Source organism: Enoplosus armatus, chromosome 6, assembly GCF_043641665.1.
Source record: "Enoplosus armatus isolate fEnoArm2 chromosome 6, fEnoArm2.hap1, whole genome shotgun sequence".
Lineage (NCBI taxonomy): Eukaryota > Metazoa > Chordata > Actinopteri > Centrarchiformes > Enoplosidae > Enoplosus > Enoplosus armatus.
Window position 1 is genome coordinate 18235692 of NC_092185.1, and position 17458 is coordinate 18253149.

Consider the following 17458-nt stretch of genomic DNA (forward strand, 5'->3'; position numbering starts at 1 on the left):
CTGTGCTGCAGCCGTATTGCCACAGCAAAAGTTTGGTGGTGATTTTTTATCAAGAAAGACCAAAGAGAGACGAGTGGGACAAATAAATATAGTGTAATGTTACAACAAATGAACAGTTCAGCTGCATGAACACACAGTTAGATCTGGAGATATCATCGTCTCTACATCTCTTTCTCCGTCTTTCCTATTGTCATTTTCGATTGATTCTTACTTTATCTTTCTCTGCAGCATCTTCTCTCATCACCCTCATTTCCTCCAGGTTCCCCTTATTGAGATAGTCATGGCAACACACACACATACATACCAACGTGCACACACACACACACACACACACACACACACACACACACACATACATACCAACGTGCACACACACACACACACACATATATGCAGGCTCGTAACCTTTCTTGATTACCCCTGACCTCTTGACCTGTAATGACACAGCTGCCACTTTGATCAGCCAGTCAGCATGCGGCGCCACCCAGGTTCTCAGCGGGGCTGCCACTGGCCTGATAAAGCCCTCTGATAGGCCCCTGCTGATGCATTTCCTGTTTTGGTATGCTTCTTCGTTTTTTATTTTCTCCACCAGCTGGTCCCCGCATTCCTCAGAGTCGGGAAGGGGGCAGGGGCATTGCCTGGATGTTTATGTTGCATGTGCATGTAGGGGTGAGTGTGTGTGTGTTTGTGTGCAAGGGTCTAACTGTGTGTGTGTGTGTGTGTGTGTGTTTGGTAGCCTAGATAGTTGGGTCTTGGGCCGAGAGGGGGCGGGGTAGGTTGAGGGGATGCTTGAAATTGGGGGGGAGGGTATGTGAGGGTTGTTTACATGCGTAGGCGAGAGAGAAATGGGGTACATCGTGGGGGTTGGGGGGGGGTGAATGACATAGATGGAGGGGATAATGATAGTGAACAGCTGTTTATGTGTGTGTGTGTGTGTGTAATGGGGGTGGAGGGTTGAGATGAAGAAGGTTTAGGTGTGATTTGACCATTAGGTGCAGAGGTTGGGTGGGTGTCTAAGACCGAAGGCGATATGATTCACCGTTTATCGGTCATTATTGCTCATATGAACAGATTTGTTCATGTTATTCTTGGCTATTGCTGGTTCTGTTATTGTTGTTGTTGTATCCTTCGAGTGTCCAGTTCAAGACCAGATGGATGAAAACGTCTTTGTGGGTGGCTGGGTGTGTATTTAGATGGTGATGATCTTTTCCTGAGAGCTCTGTTACCAGGGTCCAATGTCTCCAGTAGCAGGCTGGGAGCAGACATGCCCAGACATGAAAACTACCACGCTCACACGCACACGCACACGCACACGCACACACTCTTTCTCACTCACACCCTCTGTTTGTCTCTGGGCAGAAGTATGTGTGTATGTACCACTGGACGCCCTGCACTTGTATGTCAGAGGGTCCCTGCGATAGATCTTAGAAGTATTTTCAGTTGACACCAGAGCTGGTGTTCGCCCACCTGCCTGCTCCTGCTCTTTGTGCCACACACTGGTGCTGGGGATCTCTGGGTACCACACAATTAAATGTGAGTCTCATCTTGATGCATGTCAAGTTAAATGCTTCTTCTCACTGTATGACCACATTAACAATAGCATAATTGTTAATATCTATCATATAGATGTCAGATGAACTGAAGTTACTTACATTCCAGGGATTAAAGCATACAATGATGCACCAAACCAACTTTCTCTGACTGCCAAGACCAAATCTGATATAAACTAGGTTCTCGGATAAGATACTGGCTAATACCAAATACCAATCCAATGCAGTATCCAATCCAATATAAAAATGTGAAATAACGCCTCACTGCGTGGAACTATTATTTTCCTATGTGTAAGGCTGCAACTACATACTGTATAATTTCTTGGCTTAAAGTGGACACAAAAGTTTTGTCTTTGAGGGTTGTGCTCATTTTAATTATATTGTGAGATTTAAAAAAGAAAACATATTTTTAGAACAGTGACTAAGAAACAGTATTTTAAGTGATGATCCTAAAGATTTTTATGAAATCAAACCCCAGTTTTGATACTACATATGGTGGGCATTTTTTCTGCAATAGCCATTTAATGTATTTACTTTCAATAATTACCTCTGTAGAAAGTAGTTTTTAATTGGTAGTGGGGGACTCCGCCATTCCCGTGCTGAATTCAGATTGCTTGAAAACAATGCATTCATGTAATCCAGTGCAATTTTGTGCACAGCAGCCTCGTATGTTTAGCCCTACTATAAAATTACATATAATGTTGACAATCTATAATAATATTTATTTTTCTAATAATGATAATAATATATATACATTATTTATAAGCAAAATCAGAGTATAGTCATCACATTAACTTCACGGTTTTGGCTGAGCAAATGGCGTGCTTGTCAGGATTAGTTTATTCAATGTGGTTCAACTGAAAACAGTTCTGTTCGCAGAACGGCACCGCTGGTTCATAATTTTGTTTCCCCCTTAGACTCCAACATTTGCCCACAAAATCTGATCATGGCTATATAAAAGCATAAAAGTAGCATCCTGTAAGAGGTGAGTAGGTTTATTTAGCCAGCACTGGGCATTGGCGGAAACCTCTGAATTCCGATCAAGATGTTTTATGCATCTGAATCAAGAATCACACAGCAAGCAATTCATTTTCCCATGTGCACATACACATCTATGCACACAAAACATTGTCCAAAATATTGTCCGTCATGTGGACCATTGGTCATGATTGTAATGGCCATTAATATGAATGACATGGAGACACACACAAACATACACTGCTGCTAGCCAAAACTGACCAAGTTATTTGGCTGTTGCCGGGCTGTGGAGGAGATGTCATTGTAATTGGAGGGAGGGCCGGGGTCATGACCCTGAACGAACCCACAGCAGGATGCTATTGGTTAGTGGTCTACTCTCACTGCCACTTATCTGTCTTTTATAGAGAGAGATGATTTCACTTTGCTCTTTCTCTCAGCTGTTGTTTTGCTAAATGCCTTTCAGGCTCTCATGTCATCTCAACAGTCTTTGTATTCTCATATCTTCCCTTTGAATCATTCCCTTTCCGGGAGAACAGTCCAATTTTATCTATCTTTTGATATTGATTTTCTTTGCCCCTTCACCCTTCCTTCTCCTCACACTCTATATCCATCTCCGTCTCTCACTTTTCTGTTCCTGGAATGGTTTGTACCAGGAGGTCTGGACAGAGGCACAACGGGGCAGAGTATTATGTGTGTTTGTGTGTGTCAATGAGATAAAGTGAGAGTGAATGTGTGGCCCACCCAGGGGCCTGGCAGCGGGAGCTGTTTATAATCATCAGGCTCCATCTCTTCTCCTCTTCTGCCCTCTTCCATCGTCTTTCCTGCCTCTCCCAGTTTTCTTTCACTCTTTCTTTCTGTGATTGCAGATAAAAAAGCACTCCTAGGTAATGCAATATTAGGCTGAGGAACTGGACAGTAGAGGTCAACAATATGAGCACAAGATTCTCTGATGTGGGTATAGGACCTAAGATCAACAGTTCAAGTGTGTAACAATACATTAAGATCATCACCACAGAGAAAGTCGATAAACAGCAATATTTAATTATCCCTGTGTCCTATGTGAAACACACTAATTTTACAAACATGGTAGGTTGGTTTTCACAGTTTGTGTGGACTTCATGGCACCACACCAGAAGCAAATCTTTCACACTTAACCAAACATCTCTGGAACAACTGTCTTCGGTCAGGCAAGACCTCTTCAACTGGCTCAAGTGTGAAAACATCCTTCCTACTTTTAGTTCTGTTGGTTTGGTCAGGTAAGAAGAGTATAATTCAAAGCAAACCTGATGATGTCCATTTCCAAGCGAACTGAGGTACAGTTTGTAAGAGCAGGGAATGTAATCTGAACTAACTACAAGAAACAGCCCCAGAAAAACATTCTCATGAACATGTTGTCCATTGTTTGTCATTTTTACCAGCCACGACAGCGTGTGGCTGCTATTGTTTCAACCTTATGTAGTCACGAAACTTACAGGTGTGTAGTTGAGATCAAATTGAAGGCTGATTTCCAAGATGAGTGTGGTCCAAGCAAGCGCTCTAGAAGTAGGGAAGGTCACTTTATGCCCCTTTGTCGCGGATCACGGTATCCCAGTTTGTTAGTATGTTGTTGGGGTCCGACCCATGAGTACTAATCTAGTAATGATACTGAGTACTCATGGGCCTGAACGTCAGCATGTCGACAGGTGTCGCGGCTGGTGTGTTCCCATCGCAAGACAGGTTTTTATATTATTTTATGGGTACAAGGAGTCGGATGTTGACATCGGATAGCCAGCAGTTACTAATAAAATTAACCAAGGACAAACCACAGCCTGTACTGATCACTGTAGTCAGCATTTTCCTTCTTATCTGGTATGAAGACCAAAGATGCTAAATTATGGCAAAAAGCGCAGACAAGTCCACAATGCTTAGTTAAAGGAACTTTTTCCCCCTTGCTCTTTGGCTGCAGAAATCTGTAATGTTACAGGATGACAGGTTGCCAAAACTCTGTCCAATAAACAAGCTACTTGTGAGTCCATCTGACTTTCGTTTACAAGCCCCGGTTCACTTGTAATTGGGCAGTGTGAACTTAAATGAACTGAAAAGAAAAATGCAACAAAATTTTCATCAGTGGTTGAGACCAAAGAAAACAGACTCACAAAGGTGTGACCACACCTTTAAAATCCACGGTCAGGCTGCTAATGCATATTTGGAAAGAGTGTAGTAAGTGCTCTTCCTTCTAGCTGAGTTGCCCTTGAGCAAGGCACCTAACCTCCAGCTGGTCAAATGGAGCTGGTTACTGGGCAACAGTAGGGGATGGTGGCTCTTTTAATCAGCAAAAAAGAGCATGATGCATGCTCAATCAACATTTCCGTAGATAAATAGGGTTTATACGCACACTCACTCACTCACTCACTCACACACACATATATATCCCACACACTCAGCAGGGGGTTGCCCTCAGCTCTAATCCTGGTCTCTCCCTCTGTAGTCTGCCAAGCTCTTGTACCGTGCGGTCAAAATAGATTCTACCGCAATGTGAACACCTCTCTGTCTCTCTCACCCTACCACACACACACACACACACACACACACACACACACACACACACACACACACCACCACCAGTACTCAAGATGTGTCTGGGCTTTGCTACGGTTTACCCCACCACACCACCACACTGCCACCGCAGCCGCATTAGCCACAGCCTCATGAGATTTTCTCACCGCGTCGTCAACACCTCTCCGTTTCAGTGTGCGGTCCAGATTTGGCCGTACTCTTATGGCAACTGCCAACATCTGGTTGATTTTTATTGACTGCTTTGTGAATGGCTCTATCTTCTGATGCCTTCTGGATTGTCCCTCATCAAAAAAAAAAATGGATATGTAATTTGTCTGACAGTCTCTTAGGGCCGGTGTGAATGGCTCAGTTTCACATTTTCAGACCACTTAAAGCCTTTTCAGTCTCTGTGACCACATTGAGAGCTCCTCTGTTCTTTAATTCGGTCAAGTGTGGTCATCCAAGAAGTCAGTGTACTTGGCCCCCACCCCTCAGTCACATCTTATTTAGCCTCACAATAACTCTAGGTGCTCGAGGTTTCGAGAGAGCACAAAAGAAAGGCTGATCTCAGGTCGTAAAAGAGTGGTTAGAATGTATTTTCTGATGGATTCCATTTTTAAGTTGTCTAGATTATCTGAATGGAAGTCGCCATTTGACCTCGAGAGTAGTTTTACAGCTGTTAAACAGTCTTCAAAGTAATAAAATGTTGCTCCAAACTTCTTTCATTCCAGAGGACATAAAATCTGATACTATGAAGGCTATTCTGTGGATTGAGGATATTGGAAAATTAAGTCAAAGCTACTACAGTGGGGTTGAGTAATCATCTTTGAAAGCCTCCTTTTGTTTTGTATTTTCAGATTTGTAGCATAGTTCTTACTCTGCGCTTACTGTACAGCCCATTCAGAGGCATTTAAATGCTGATGTGTATCACATCTGTCGCATGGCGATGTCTGGTCCTGCAGCTGGTCCTGGTCCCAGTCCGGTCCAGTCATGTCCCGTGTGTTTTAACTCTCAGAGCAGCAGGTTGAATCAGCCTTTTGTGTCCTCAGCTGCTGACTGTGCCATAATGTTCTATTCAGCTCCAGGTCGGAAAAGCACCGTGCACCGGCACCTTCCTGTTTTCATCAAAGACATTTTAACACATCAAGCCAGAACAACTATGGCTTTCATATTTCATACTTAAATCTAAGCTTATGAATAATAAAAGAGTCACCCGCTTCACATTTTCCCTGTATTGATTTTCACATGCATTCCAAGGTTGCCGGACACACATTTGTCCATTATTTCAACATTCTTCTGTTTTTTTTCTTCTCTGAAGGGGAAATTATTACACACACAAACACACACCAGGACTTTTTTTTTTTTTTTTTTCCTACGGCTGTTTTTGAGTTACGACCGCATGCTCAGTTTGTCACAGATCAGAAGCAAAGGTCAGTCAGATAGAATACAGTTGTCCTTTGTGTGTCTCTTTCCGTCTCTCGCCTCGTCTCCTCTCCTTTCACCCTCCTCCTTCCCTGTGGGGCTGCAAACACGATTACTTAGAGTTTGTGTCTTACTGTCATGCGTTGTATCCACATGAGCATGATTTGTGGACATTTCACTGAAGTACGTTTGTACCCCGGAGGCTTACACCAACTATAAGCAGCGCATGCCAATAAAGACACAAACCATTCTCTGAATATAACTGCTGTGAAAACAGTTCGGGGACACAGATTGTCGCCCCTAATTTGACAGGTGTCCCCAATCAACTGAGACTGACAGGGGTCCCCAAATGTGACACTGGGCAGACCGACACCCTAAATACACACTTCCTGGAACAGAACAAGACATTAAATTAGAGCTTAATAAGGAAACATACACATACACACAGATGGGGAAAGTGAGACCGGTTGGTAGTGAGTCAATGACAACATTTGCCTTCCCCTCTTAACCCCCCCCCAGTGTTTCTCCTTCTTTTCCAATTGAGAGGGAAACTGTGGGTGTAATGGGTTGTTCATGTGCGTAAGAGGAGTATGTTTACATCACTAGCAGCGTGGGGCCTCGTCCCAATATTCCTGGATGGCAGCTTGATTCAATTGGGAGCATGGTGAAGATGATGGCAGAGTGAGGGAAAATATCCACTCCATCAATTTGTCGTCTAGGAAGCACAGCAGGTAACAGAAAGAAAACCCCTCAGAGGCACATAATGCCTGACTGTCTTTCTCCACTTTTGTCCTTTTTGGCCAGGCGCGGCCTTCTCCATAAATCACTCAATATGCACTCATACACACACTCCCTCTGTCTCTCTCTCTCACACACCCATAAATACACGAGTAGAGAGAGGCAGACAGACACAGGAAAGATCGTTTTGGCTCGGAGCACATGGGAGACCGAGGGGACATGGGCTTTGCCTCTGCTGTGGTGCGATGTATATATTTCAAACAAAAATATGAATGCTCTCAGCCAGCACTTTCTCTCACTGCGGAAATGTGTCCAGCAGACGCTTGACACAAACACATACTTGCGTGTACATACACACTCACGCAGGGTGCGGCTCGCTGCCAACAATAAGACTTGTTTAACGAGTCTCAGTGCTTTGTTGACTTCAATCTCGGGGCTTTGTTGTTTTTGTGAATCGCGCTCTCTGAGGTCAGTATTAATCTTCGCCATGTGTATACACAAGGTGTCCAGCGCTGCATTTTATAACTGGGAATTGTCATGCGACAACGTTTGGTTCAAGTTAGGTGAAGTCTTGTTTGGCTCACTGCTTCATTGTTCCTCCCGTTGCCAGGTCTGGTGTTTATAGCGCTGTGGTAGACCCCTTCCTCCGTCACCCCTACTTTCTTCCTCCTCCTCCTTCTCTTCCAGTCGCTTCCTCATATCGTCAGGCCCAACTTTATCCCTGCTGCCTCCTTCTCCTTCTTCCCGCTCCTCCTCTTATTCCTGTAGCAAGCTGCCCTTGGCCTGGTTCAGTGTTTGAGTTCTGGATTCTGCGTTCCTCGATGGCAGTGTGTGCGAGTGCAGAGAGACACTCAGGGTCTTGGCAGGGCCGTCGGTTTCCAGGTGCTTCTCTGGTGTTTGGCAGCTCCCTGCCTGTGCCTGACTAAGCCCTCTCCTCCTCACCGGGTCTGCACTCTTGTCTCTCTTCCTGCATTACTGCACTCACTAGAAAACCTCCTGTAGTTTGCAATACAGGCGTTGCCGCAAGACAGGAACACAAGAACAGGGTGGCTTTTCTTTTGATTGAAGGTTGTGCATGTTTTGCTCTAGCTGCTCCTCAAAGCTGGTATCAGAGAGTTTAGACTCAAATGGCCAGGTTTTAGAGACTAACATGAATTCAAGTCTGTGTAAAGTATCATACCAAAATAGTAGTTTCCATAATAGTTGTGTTTTGGATGGTTGGATGTAGTTAGGTGCCTGGTCATGCCAGTACTGTCAGATTGGACAAGTCGGGCTCGATTGTAGTTCACGTACATAAAGACTGGTTTGTGGTTAATATCTCAATGCAATGACCTCTGGATCTTTGTAGGCTAAAACCCAGCCAGTCTCTCCCACTAGGGTGTCTTGTTTTTCACTAAAAACCTCAAATTAGGATTAGTCAGTAACTAAGAAATACTGGTGGGAAGTGGCTGCGGTCTCTCCAACAAATAAAAAGAAAGCAGACAGTGGCTTATTATAGGGCTGCTCGATTATGGCAAAAATCATAATCACGATTGTTTTGGTCAATATTGAGATCACGATTATTTAACATGACTACTCATTGACTTTGGAAACATCATGCATTTATTGAATGTTTAAAAAAAAAAAAGTCTTTTTAACAGTGGATTTCCTTGAACTTTAAGTGTTGCGGTGAAAGAAGTCAAGGGGGCTTTCTTGTCTCTGTTTTTTGTTCCTTTATTGTTTGGTCTTAGACCACTTTGTGATTGAATTTCAGATGATTAAACAAATTGGTCCTATTGCCTTGTGGTACAGACACCACCGTGTAACAAATCTTGCACAGTATTTGTTGTTGTTCCTCGTCGGACTCCTTGAAACCAAAGTGTTTCCAAACAGCTGAATTGGTTTTACCTCTCCTTCCATCATCTTGGCTCGAGCTGAACTAAACATGCCACAGGCTGGCTGAGAGTGAGTTTGGGGTTTTAGGGAGGGGCGAAAGCGCACCAGGGTCCGCTGGATTTATAACACAAGACAAAACGAGAGCATCATTGTGAAACACAATGTGGCACAATAATGGTTTTATCTTGATCATCTTGGTTTCATAATCGTTGGAAGCCAAAATCATAATTGAAAATAAATTTTGATTAATCTCCCAGTTTATTGGGGCTCATTGTTTTTGGCTTTTATAGAAAGAAGGTAATTTATTGGGTTTATTTCGAAATAAACAGGTGACAGTTTTCGAAATGTAATAATACATATAGCATTGTGTAGTTTTAACTGTTTTTTTAAAATTATTATTTACTTTAAGGGACTCTGATTAGCAACTCATTTGCATTTCCTCCCCAAGTTCAGTCAGTTTTGCCTGAAGAACACACACATGCATAAGTCTAAACATACAGTAATAATACCCAAGACTCCTGCTGTAGGTTCTCCCAGTCTGGCAAAGCCAACTCCATTCTGCATCTTTGGCTGAGTGAGCTTCATGTTGTCTCCCCCTTTGGGAATTAAACCATGCTATGTGGTAATTATATGCATGTTTCTCTCGGTATTTTGGGGGTTGGAGACAGACAAAGTAGCGTTCACATCAGAGCCAGACCATTCCTTAACGCCTACACACTGACCCCAAACAAAATATTTCACATATTTAAACAGAATAGTTGATTGACAAATGTGTTCATGGAAGCAATTCATTTTATAGTGGTAGGCCTCTATATAAAATGATTTAGAAGTTTATGAGTCACATAATGACATTTGACTATTTGTCATTATGAAGTGGAAGCTGTTGTTTGGTGTAAACTACAACGTTAGTGATCATTAATCACTCTGTGAACATTTGTGAGGATTAGCAGTTTGCCCAAAATCCAAACACACAGTGATGAAAGTGACACATGTAAGTGCAGTTTCATCCTCAAAATATCCGATCCGGCCTTATATGAAGTCGAGTCATTTAAGGATAGCGATGATTTGACTCCAGTTGAGACTGATAACAGTGAATTCTTGTTGCCAGGTGTCCATGGGAGAGGCTGAGAGGGATAGGCTATGGATATGTGTGCATGCCTGCACCCACTGACCTGTTATTTTTTTTGGTGTGCAGGCGTGCAAGCATGCATGTGTGTGTACTGTACTGTACTCTACGGTGGCCTGACACAGACTACAGTTGGGCCAGTGATGCATTAGCCATGGCCAGAGATGGGTTGGTATGGAATAAATAATGGATACCATCCTTTCCCTCTGAATAAATCAAGACCAGAGAAATGGAGAGAGATGAGAGATTAAATGTGGGAGAGAGTTGGAGAAATTGAATGCCAGAGAGAAAGAGAGCGTTTGTGTAACTGGAAGAAGAATATAGAGGGAGAAACAGTGTCCTAAATTCCAAATCAGTGTCTCACTTCTCTGCAAAGAAATGGAAATGTTTTTTTAGGAAAATGCAGTTTGGTAAGTTTTTTTGTTGCACCAAATAGTGGTTTGTGAAATGATTTAGTAGAAGAAGTAGAAAACAACTAATTCCTCTCGTTATTCTGTAGGAACATGATGGTTTCTTTGCTCATTCTTCTCCTTTTTTTTCTCCTTTGCGTTGCAGGCCCAGGACCAGACGTTCACCTTCCCTGACATCTTCCCGGAAAAAGACCGGACGTCGTCGGAGGGCTCCATGGAGGAAATGCAGGAGAAGTTCATGGAGGACGAGAAGCAGAGGCAGAAACTTGACCCCAGGAGAGGAGGGGTCACTGAGTGGTTCGGACTCTGAGACAGCCCACTGACCGGCAACTCTGTGCTCCTATGTGTGCATGGGTGTTTCATTGGGAGCGCCATGTATTGATTTACAACGCGACTGTTGTGATGTCACTTCTATTTCTGTAAGAAACACTCACAAGTGTGTAGTAAAGAAGAATGAGCATGTGTGTGGGAGACTGGAGACATGTGTTTGGTGTGTGTGTGAGTGAGTGAGTTTGCGAGGCTTCAGTCCAGTAACCCGAGCCAGAACAGAATCACAGGAGGAGGAGAGTGGCCCGGCTCCATCTTTCATGAAACCAGCCCACCGTACAGAATCTCCATCACCTCAGATGACCTCCTCTTCTTCCTCCTCCCACTCTTCCTGTTCCACCTCCTTCTCCTCTTATTCCTCCTCTTTGGCACCACTACTCCTGCACCTCCTCTTTCTTTTGTCTCCTCTTCTTTTGAGTTTCCTTTCCTTCTGGTCTCTGTCTCCTCTGCTGCTGTCCCTCTTCCTCTTGTCCCTCTCCTGTACTCCTCTTCCTCTGCCACGCTGGGGAGTGGTATATTGTGGTATCCCTAGTAGCCCTGACTCTCAGCCAGTTGGATCCGACTACCTGGACAACCCACATCCTTTCCTCTTTTATGAGTTTGCCTTGGATTAATTGACCACTTTAGGTAAACAACAATTGAGATGTTGTTTCAGCAAAGCAACGACATGGAATTTGCTGGAGTGTTTTATTATTTTGTGGTAGCACCTCTTGCCATATGAGTAGATTGTACCCAGTGTTGGTGTGTGTGTGTTTGCCTAGCATGCGGGACTTGCCAGTGAATCTGTCTAATTGTAAGTGCTGTTGGAATAAGAACCAATAAACGGTCACTTGTCCAAAAGTGCTCTGCTTACTTTTTTCTTGTGTTCTCCTCGCCTCATCTCCCACGACTGCTGCGCTCAACAACTGGCACTTCGAGACTGTGTTCGCCACACAAGCTGGCCTGCGCGTGTGCCAGCGTGGTCTGGTAGCTGTTTTGACAAAGTAATGATCTGTGTTTGAATCGGGCCACTGGAGGACTGAGCTCTCTTACGGTAATAAGGCCCATAAAGGGGAGGGACCTCTCCTGGGCTCGCTCAGACCCTCCATTATGCTGAGAGGCCAAGGTTACAGTAAGTGTCCCCCAGCCGTGACCACTAATGCTGGCTGGCTAATACAAAGGTCCAGTCCCTGACCTCACCCAGCCAACTCGGCTATCACTAAGGAGAATGTCAATATTGATCCTGTTGGCCCGTTGTCTGCTGCCTGGAACAACTCGCCCCCTGCGTCGCTATAAAGCAATCTGATTTGGAACAAAACAAGCCTCCTGTTACACAGCCACTCTTTCTTTTCTGTCTGCCACTTTTTTATTTTGCTCTTTCTGTGCTGCTTCTCTTTCTCTGTTGCCCAGTCTGGACCTCCAGAGAAACAGCTGCTTAACCAACAGAGAGGGAGACGAAATTCCTGTTCTCGCTCTCCTCACCGCCTGAACGGACCCCACATGAAAGTTGGGAAATCAAGTTCTGGTGTTTGCCAAGCAGTAATCTGTCCCTGTTCTCATCCTGTTCCTTGTCAATGGGATACCCCATGCCTTGCTGAGAAGTCCGGTACACACACTTCTGCAGCCATTCCTTATATCATCAAACTGGCATGAAGGTGCTGAATATTACTCTGTAGTGTTTTGAACTTGGTTCACAGACATTAACTTGGTTAATGAGCTCATCTCTTTCTCACACAGATAAACGTCTCTTAGTCATTTTAGATTTCTATAAAGAACAAATAAACAAGAACAACAAATTAACAGATAAAAAGCAAAACAACAGAAAAACATTCAGGGGTGAAAGGAGTAGAACAATAGATGAGGTCATAGTCAAAGAGATCGAGACGTACATGATATTGTCTCGACACTAGTTTCTGAGTGATTAAACTTTTTTGGGAAGTAATGTGTTTCTCAAAATCATTTTTACTCTACTGGAAATAAAATGAAGATGATACGATTTGATTTTTCGCCCATGATGATCATTTTGCTGACAAGATAATTTGGGATATTATTCTTATCAATAAAAATGTTACATGAGCTAAAGAAGGATAGACTTTCGTTTTTAAGTGATAACATCTGTGGAGGACCTGCCAGAATTGCGTAGTGTTTGGATGTGAATAAAACAGATGATTGTTTCTCTTTCCAGAAGAGAACGCCGGTCGACCTCAAAATGCACCATTTACATTAAAACTTCTGAGGCAGTGCCAAATCACATTGCTGAAGATTTGGGAGACATGAACGGTTTATATGTTGAGAATACCCGCTGTTACTGTGGTTTCTAGTTAAAAAATCACCAGAAGTCTTGCATTTCAGATGATCAGCAGCGCAGGAAGCTGGATCTCTGCCATGATGATGTTGTTGTCTTCAGTGATGGCTGAGAAGGAACGTCTGAGTCATCTCCAGAAGGTACGAACAGGGTTAAGGAGGCGGGCCGGACCTCTGAAAAGTGGCCCGTGGCAAAGCTGGAGTCCAGTTATCTGCTCCAATGGAGGGAGAGCCAGATGATCTCCATCTCACTGTATACACTTTGAAGACAGACCATGGTGCATCATCCCGACTGCAGAACATGTAACAAGTAAGACTCAAACTTGAGGACCATCAGGTGTTTCCTCATGTTGCAGCCCTTTGACTTTGACGTCTTTTACAAAAAAGGGGACGTGAGAACTGTGTGGCAGACTGCAGGACTCCACAAAGGCCATCATTGTCAGAAACATGACAGATATTTCAACACACACATATTTAATCACTTTTGAATTGATTTGCTACACTGACTCTCCCATTTGCTTGACTGTCCTTTGCAGGAGATCCAGAAAATGCCAAACCAGACCCCAGTCCTCCAGGTGATTCCTTATATGAAAGTTGTATGGTAGAGTTTGAGAAGGATTGCAGCTCCTTTTCTGGCATTTTTGACAGAGAGGTGAGAGGCAGAATGACATGCAACAAAAGTCCCTGGCCAGACTCGAATCAGGGACATTGCAATTACATGGTCAGCGTCTTGAACAGGGAAAAAGCACTTTTAAGCACTTCTGAATAGAAATACTGGATAGTAATGTGTGTTTATTGATAAATTACCATATTGAACTATTAAACTAACTACTACTAACATATTAAGAAATATATTAATAAGGTCAGTGATACAATGAATGTCTTTAAGGAGGAGCTACAGTATATGTAAGCAGGTGTTTGGAGCTCCTGGAGCGGACCAGACCAGTCCTTGCTGGCAGAGACCGGTCAGACCACTGTCTCCTGCTGAGGGCTCAAACCTGAATTCACAGAGCTTCATAGAAGTCTGTTTTATTTTTCTTCATTATGGCCAAACCTGTCTGTAACACTGTAAATATTCTGCACCAACTCTGCTGCTGTAAAAAATAATGACTGCTAAATAGCTTCAAAGACTTTTTTTTTTTTTTTTTGGTGCTTGAGCTACATACACTCCTCCTCTCACTCTCCTCTCTTCCATGTTCTCCCCATGCCTCTCCCCTCTCTTCATACCCAATAAAAAGCTGCAAGCACAATGTGCCCCCCCTTGTCCGGCGCTGTCCATGCAGCTGGCAGCCATTTCCCTGTTTGTTAACACAGTGTTCTCCCTGCCTGTCAGATGATGCTGTGTGGCTGGAGTGTGAAGGAACGGGAGGATGGAGGGATGGGGAAGTATGCAGGCAAAGCGAGGCGAGGTGAGCCCCACACATCCTATTTCAGCTGAACTCGGGATGACTGTAGGCAGCTACAGATTTATAGGGATCTATGTGTGCTGAACAAGATGCATTGTATATTGTAATGCACTACACGTCTTGTAAGTGCAGAGGGGGGGTGTTGGGGGGTGCGAGCTTGTGCGTGCGAGACGCAGAAAGCCCAGGAAGGATGGAGTGAGAGAGCAGATGGAGGTGAGGGAGAAAGTGAAGAGGGTGAAGTGAGAGTGAAAAAGAGATGACATCACTGAGAAAATGCTGAGCTGGATTCAAGGGCTACTGGATGAAAGAGGTCTACTCCCACAGTGCACCATCTCTCTCTCTCCCTCCCTCTTTTTTCCCTCTCTCATGAGACGTACAGTGCAGGTCGTGTTCCCATCCCTACACGGTTAGTTAATGGAAGGGGGGTTGAATATTTTAAACAGCCCTACACTCTCCTCCTTTTCCCCTCCTTACTCCTCTCTCCCTATCTTTTTTTTTTCTTGTTCAGTTGTGCATTAGTCAAGTGCACATATGACCCTGTTTCTGCTACTGCAGTCCACGCCTGGAATCTGCATGACATCATGCTGTATTTTTGGGATTAGTGGGATGAGTGGCATTATAGTGAGTGTCCCTGACTCTCTCTAGCCTCCCCAGGGGCCAGATCTCCTCCTTGCTAGCTGTAGTAACTGCCCACTTGCATGGGAACTCTTCACCTACAGATGCTCCACTGCATCCCGTAGCTGTTAAGCAATTTAGATCAAGCATCTCACAGTAATGCTGCTGATAAGGTTCTTTGGGCCCACCCCATGAGGGGATGGCTGTGTGCAAAAAGAAAGAAAGAGAGCGCTTCATATAGATTTTAGTCTGCTTCATCTAATAACAAAAGAAGGTTTAAATTGAAGCCTTTGTTGCATACATTCTCACAATTCATCGCCAACTGTCTGTAAAATTACACACACTCATATAGTTACACAATTACTACCCCTACCAGCCTCTTGTGCAGACACACACACTCACACTTGTGCTCACTAAGACAACCGGGGTTGCCTGCTGAGGATTCTGACGGTCTCTCTTGGACTCGCGCCATACACATTCCTCCTTCCCCAGGTTGCCATTGGTTCATCTGAGCTCAGCCAATGCACTCTGTCACCCCCTAAGTGTGTGTATGTACAGTATGTGCATGTGTGTCTGCTTTAGTGTGAGTCCATGTACCGTATGCACCCTTACATAAAAAAAGTTAACTTCTTCCGTTTTTCCAAGAATTTACTGGACACACACACACACACACACACACACACACACACACACACACACACACACACACACACACACACACGATGCTCGTGTTCATGCCTCATTGTGAACCACTCACACATACATAAAATGTACCCCGATGTGGCCCCTCAGTGTGTGTACATGGTCATACAGTACTTACATCTATACACTTGTTGGGTCAGAGCCAGGGGCAACAACTGAAGGCGGACACTGTAGAAAACATGTGGACCGGCTGTTTATTGCTGCTTAGATTTCAAAGAATCAGTGGGCTTTACTATTAAAGCTATTAAGTGTTTTCTAATATTTAGAAGGTACGACTGATGAACGTCTATTGTCAGCACACTGACTTCTGTGCAATTTTCAGTTTTTTGTTAACAAACAAAATCAAATTCAGTCTTTACACCGTGATTACACATGTTGACTTAGCGCAGTTTATTGAAAACAATGTGATTCAATATGATAACATAAACAGTATAATGTACATTTTGAGATACATTTGGTGCCGTTTTTAAAACTGAAGTTCATTAACAAGGTTCTTAGCAAAAGGCAACAGTAGTGTTAAATACTTATATGGCATCTCATTTATGACTGAAGGACTGTACTTTAACAATCTTGAGGTGCTTTACTTGAGTACAGTGGTGGGGGAAGTACTCAGATTCTTTAGTTAAGTAAAAGTAGCAGTGCCACATTAAAAATACTCCAGTATAAGAAAATAGTCCTGCATTTAAAATGTTAGTTGCAGAAATATTATCAGCACAGTGCAAAATCTACTTTAGGTATCTAATGTAATACAGTATTTAAAGTATAAAGTAAATATATATTATAATATACATTTAATTTTTAAACAGTATTTGAATATTGTAGCATGCCAAACACGTAATATACTGTTGGGTTGTTAAAGCTATAACAATGCATCATATTTTATAAGATGACCACATGTTTTGTGTATTTACAATCTCTAATGTAACTATAACTGTCAGTTAAATAAAAATTGTGCAATATTTGCTAAGTTTAAGTATTAAGTAGCATAAAATAGAAATACAAGTACCTCAAAATTCTACTTAAGTACAGTACTTAATTACTTTCCACCGCTGCTTGAGTATTGCCAGTTTTCATTGATTGCTCCACATTTTAGAGGGAAATATTGTACTTTTTACGCCACTACATTTATTAAACAGCTACTAAATATTTGCTTTGCAGATAAAAATGTTATGTACAAAACATATGGTAATCTTATAACATTGGATGTATTCTTTTAAATGAAAGTACCCCACAGGATATAAAGAAGCTCCCCCTCAACCAGCTTTAAATGCTCGTTACACAAAAAAATAATAATTATAATTCTGGATAATGCATGAAAACTACTAACTAATACTTTTTATTGTGGTATGTCTACTTGGGCTAAAGATCTGAGTGGTTCCTCCACCGCTGTTTGTTTGTAGAATTTGTCAACATCTTGTCCTGGTCTGGTTTGCGTGAAGCATCTTATTGCTTCCATGCTCGTGCACTGGTTTTCGGTGGAACACAAAGGAT

At 43.1% G+C, this 17458-nt stretch overlaps 1 protein-coding gene across 1 annotated transcript in view; it reads left to right on the forward strand.

Annotated features, from left to right (window-relative positions):
* mrpl23 (mitochondrial ribosomal protein L23) overlaps positions 1-11804 on the forward strand; it is a 33075-nt gene extending 21271 nt beyond the window's left edge. The window contains exon 5 of the mRNA XM_070907641.1: positions 10780-11804. Coding sequence (XP_070763742.1) covers positions 10780-10944 — 165 coding nt within the window. The 3' untranslated portion in view covers positions 10945-11804. The remainder of the gene's footprint in view (positions 1-10779) is intronic.
* The last annotated feature ends 5654 nt before the right edge of the window (positions 11805-17458 follow it).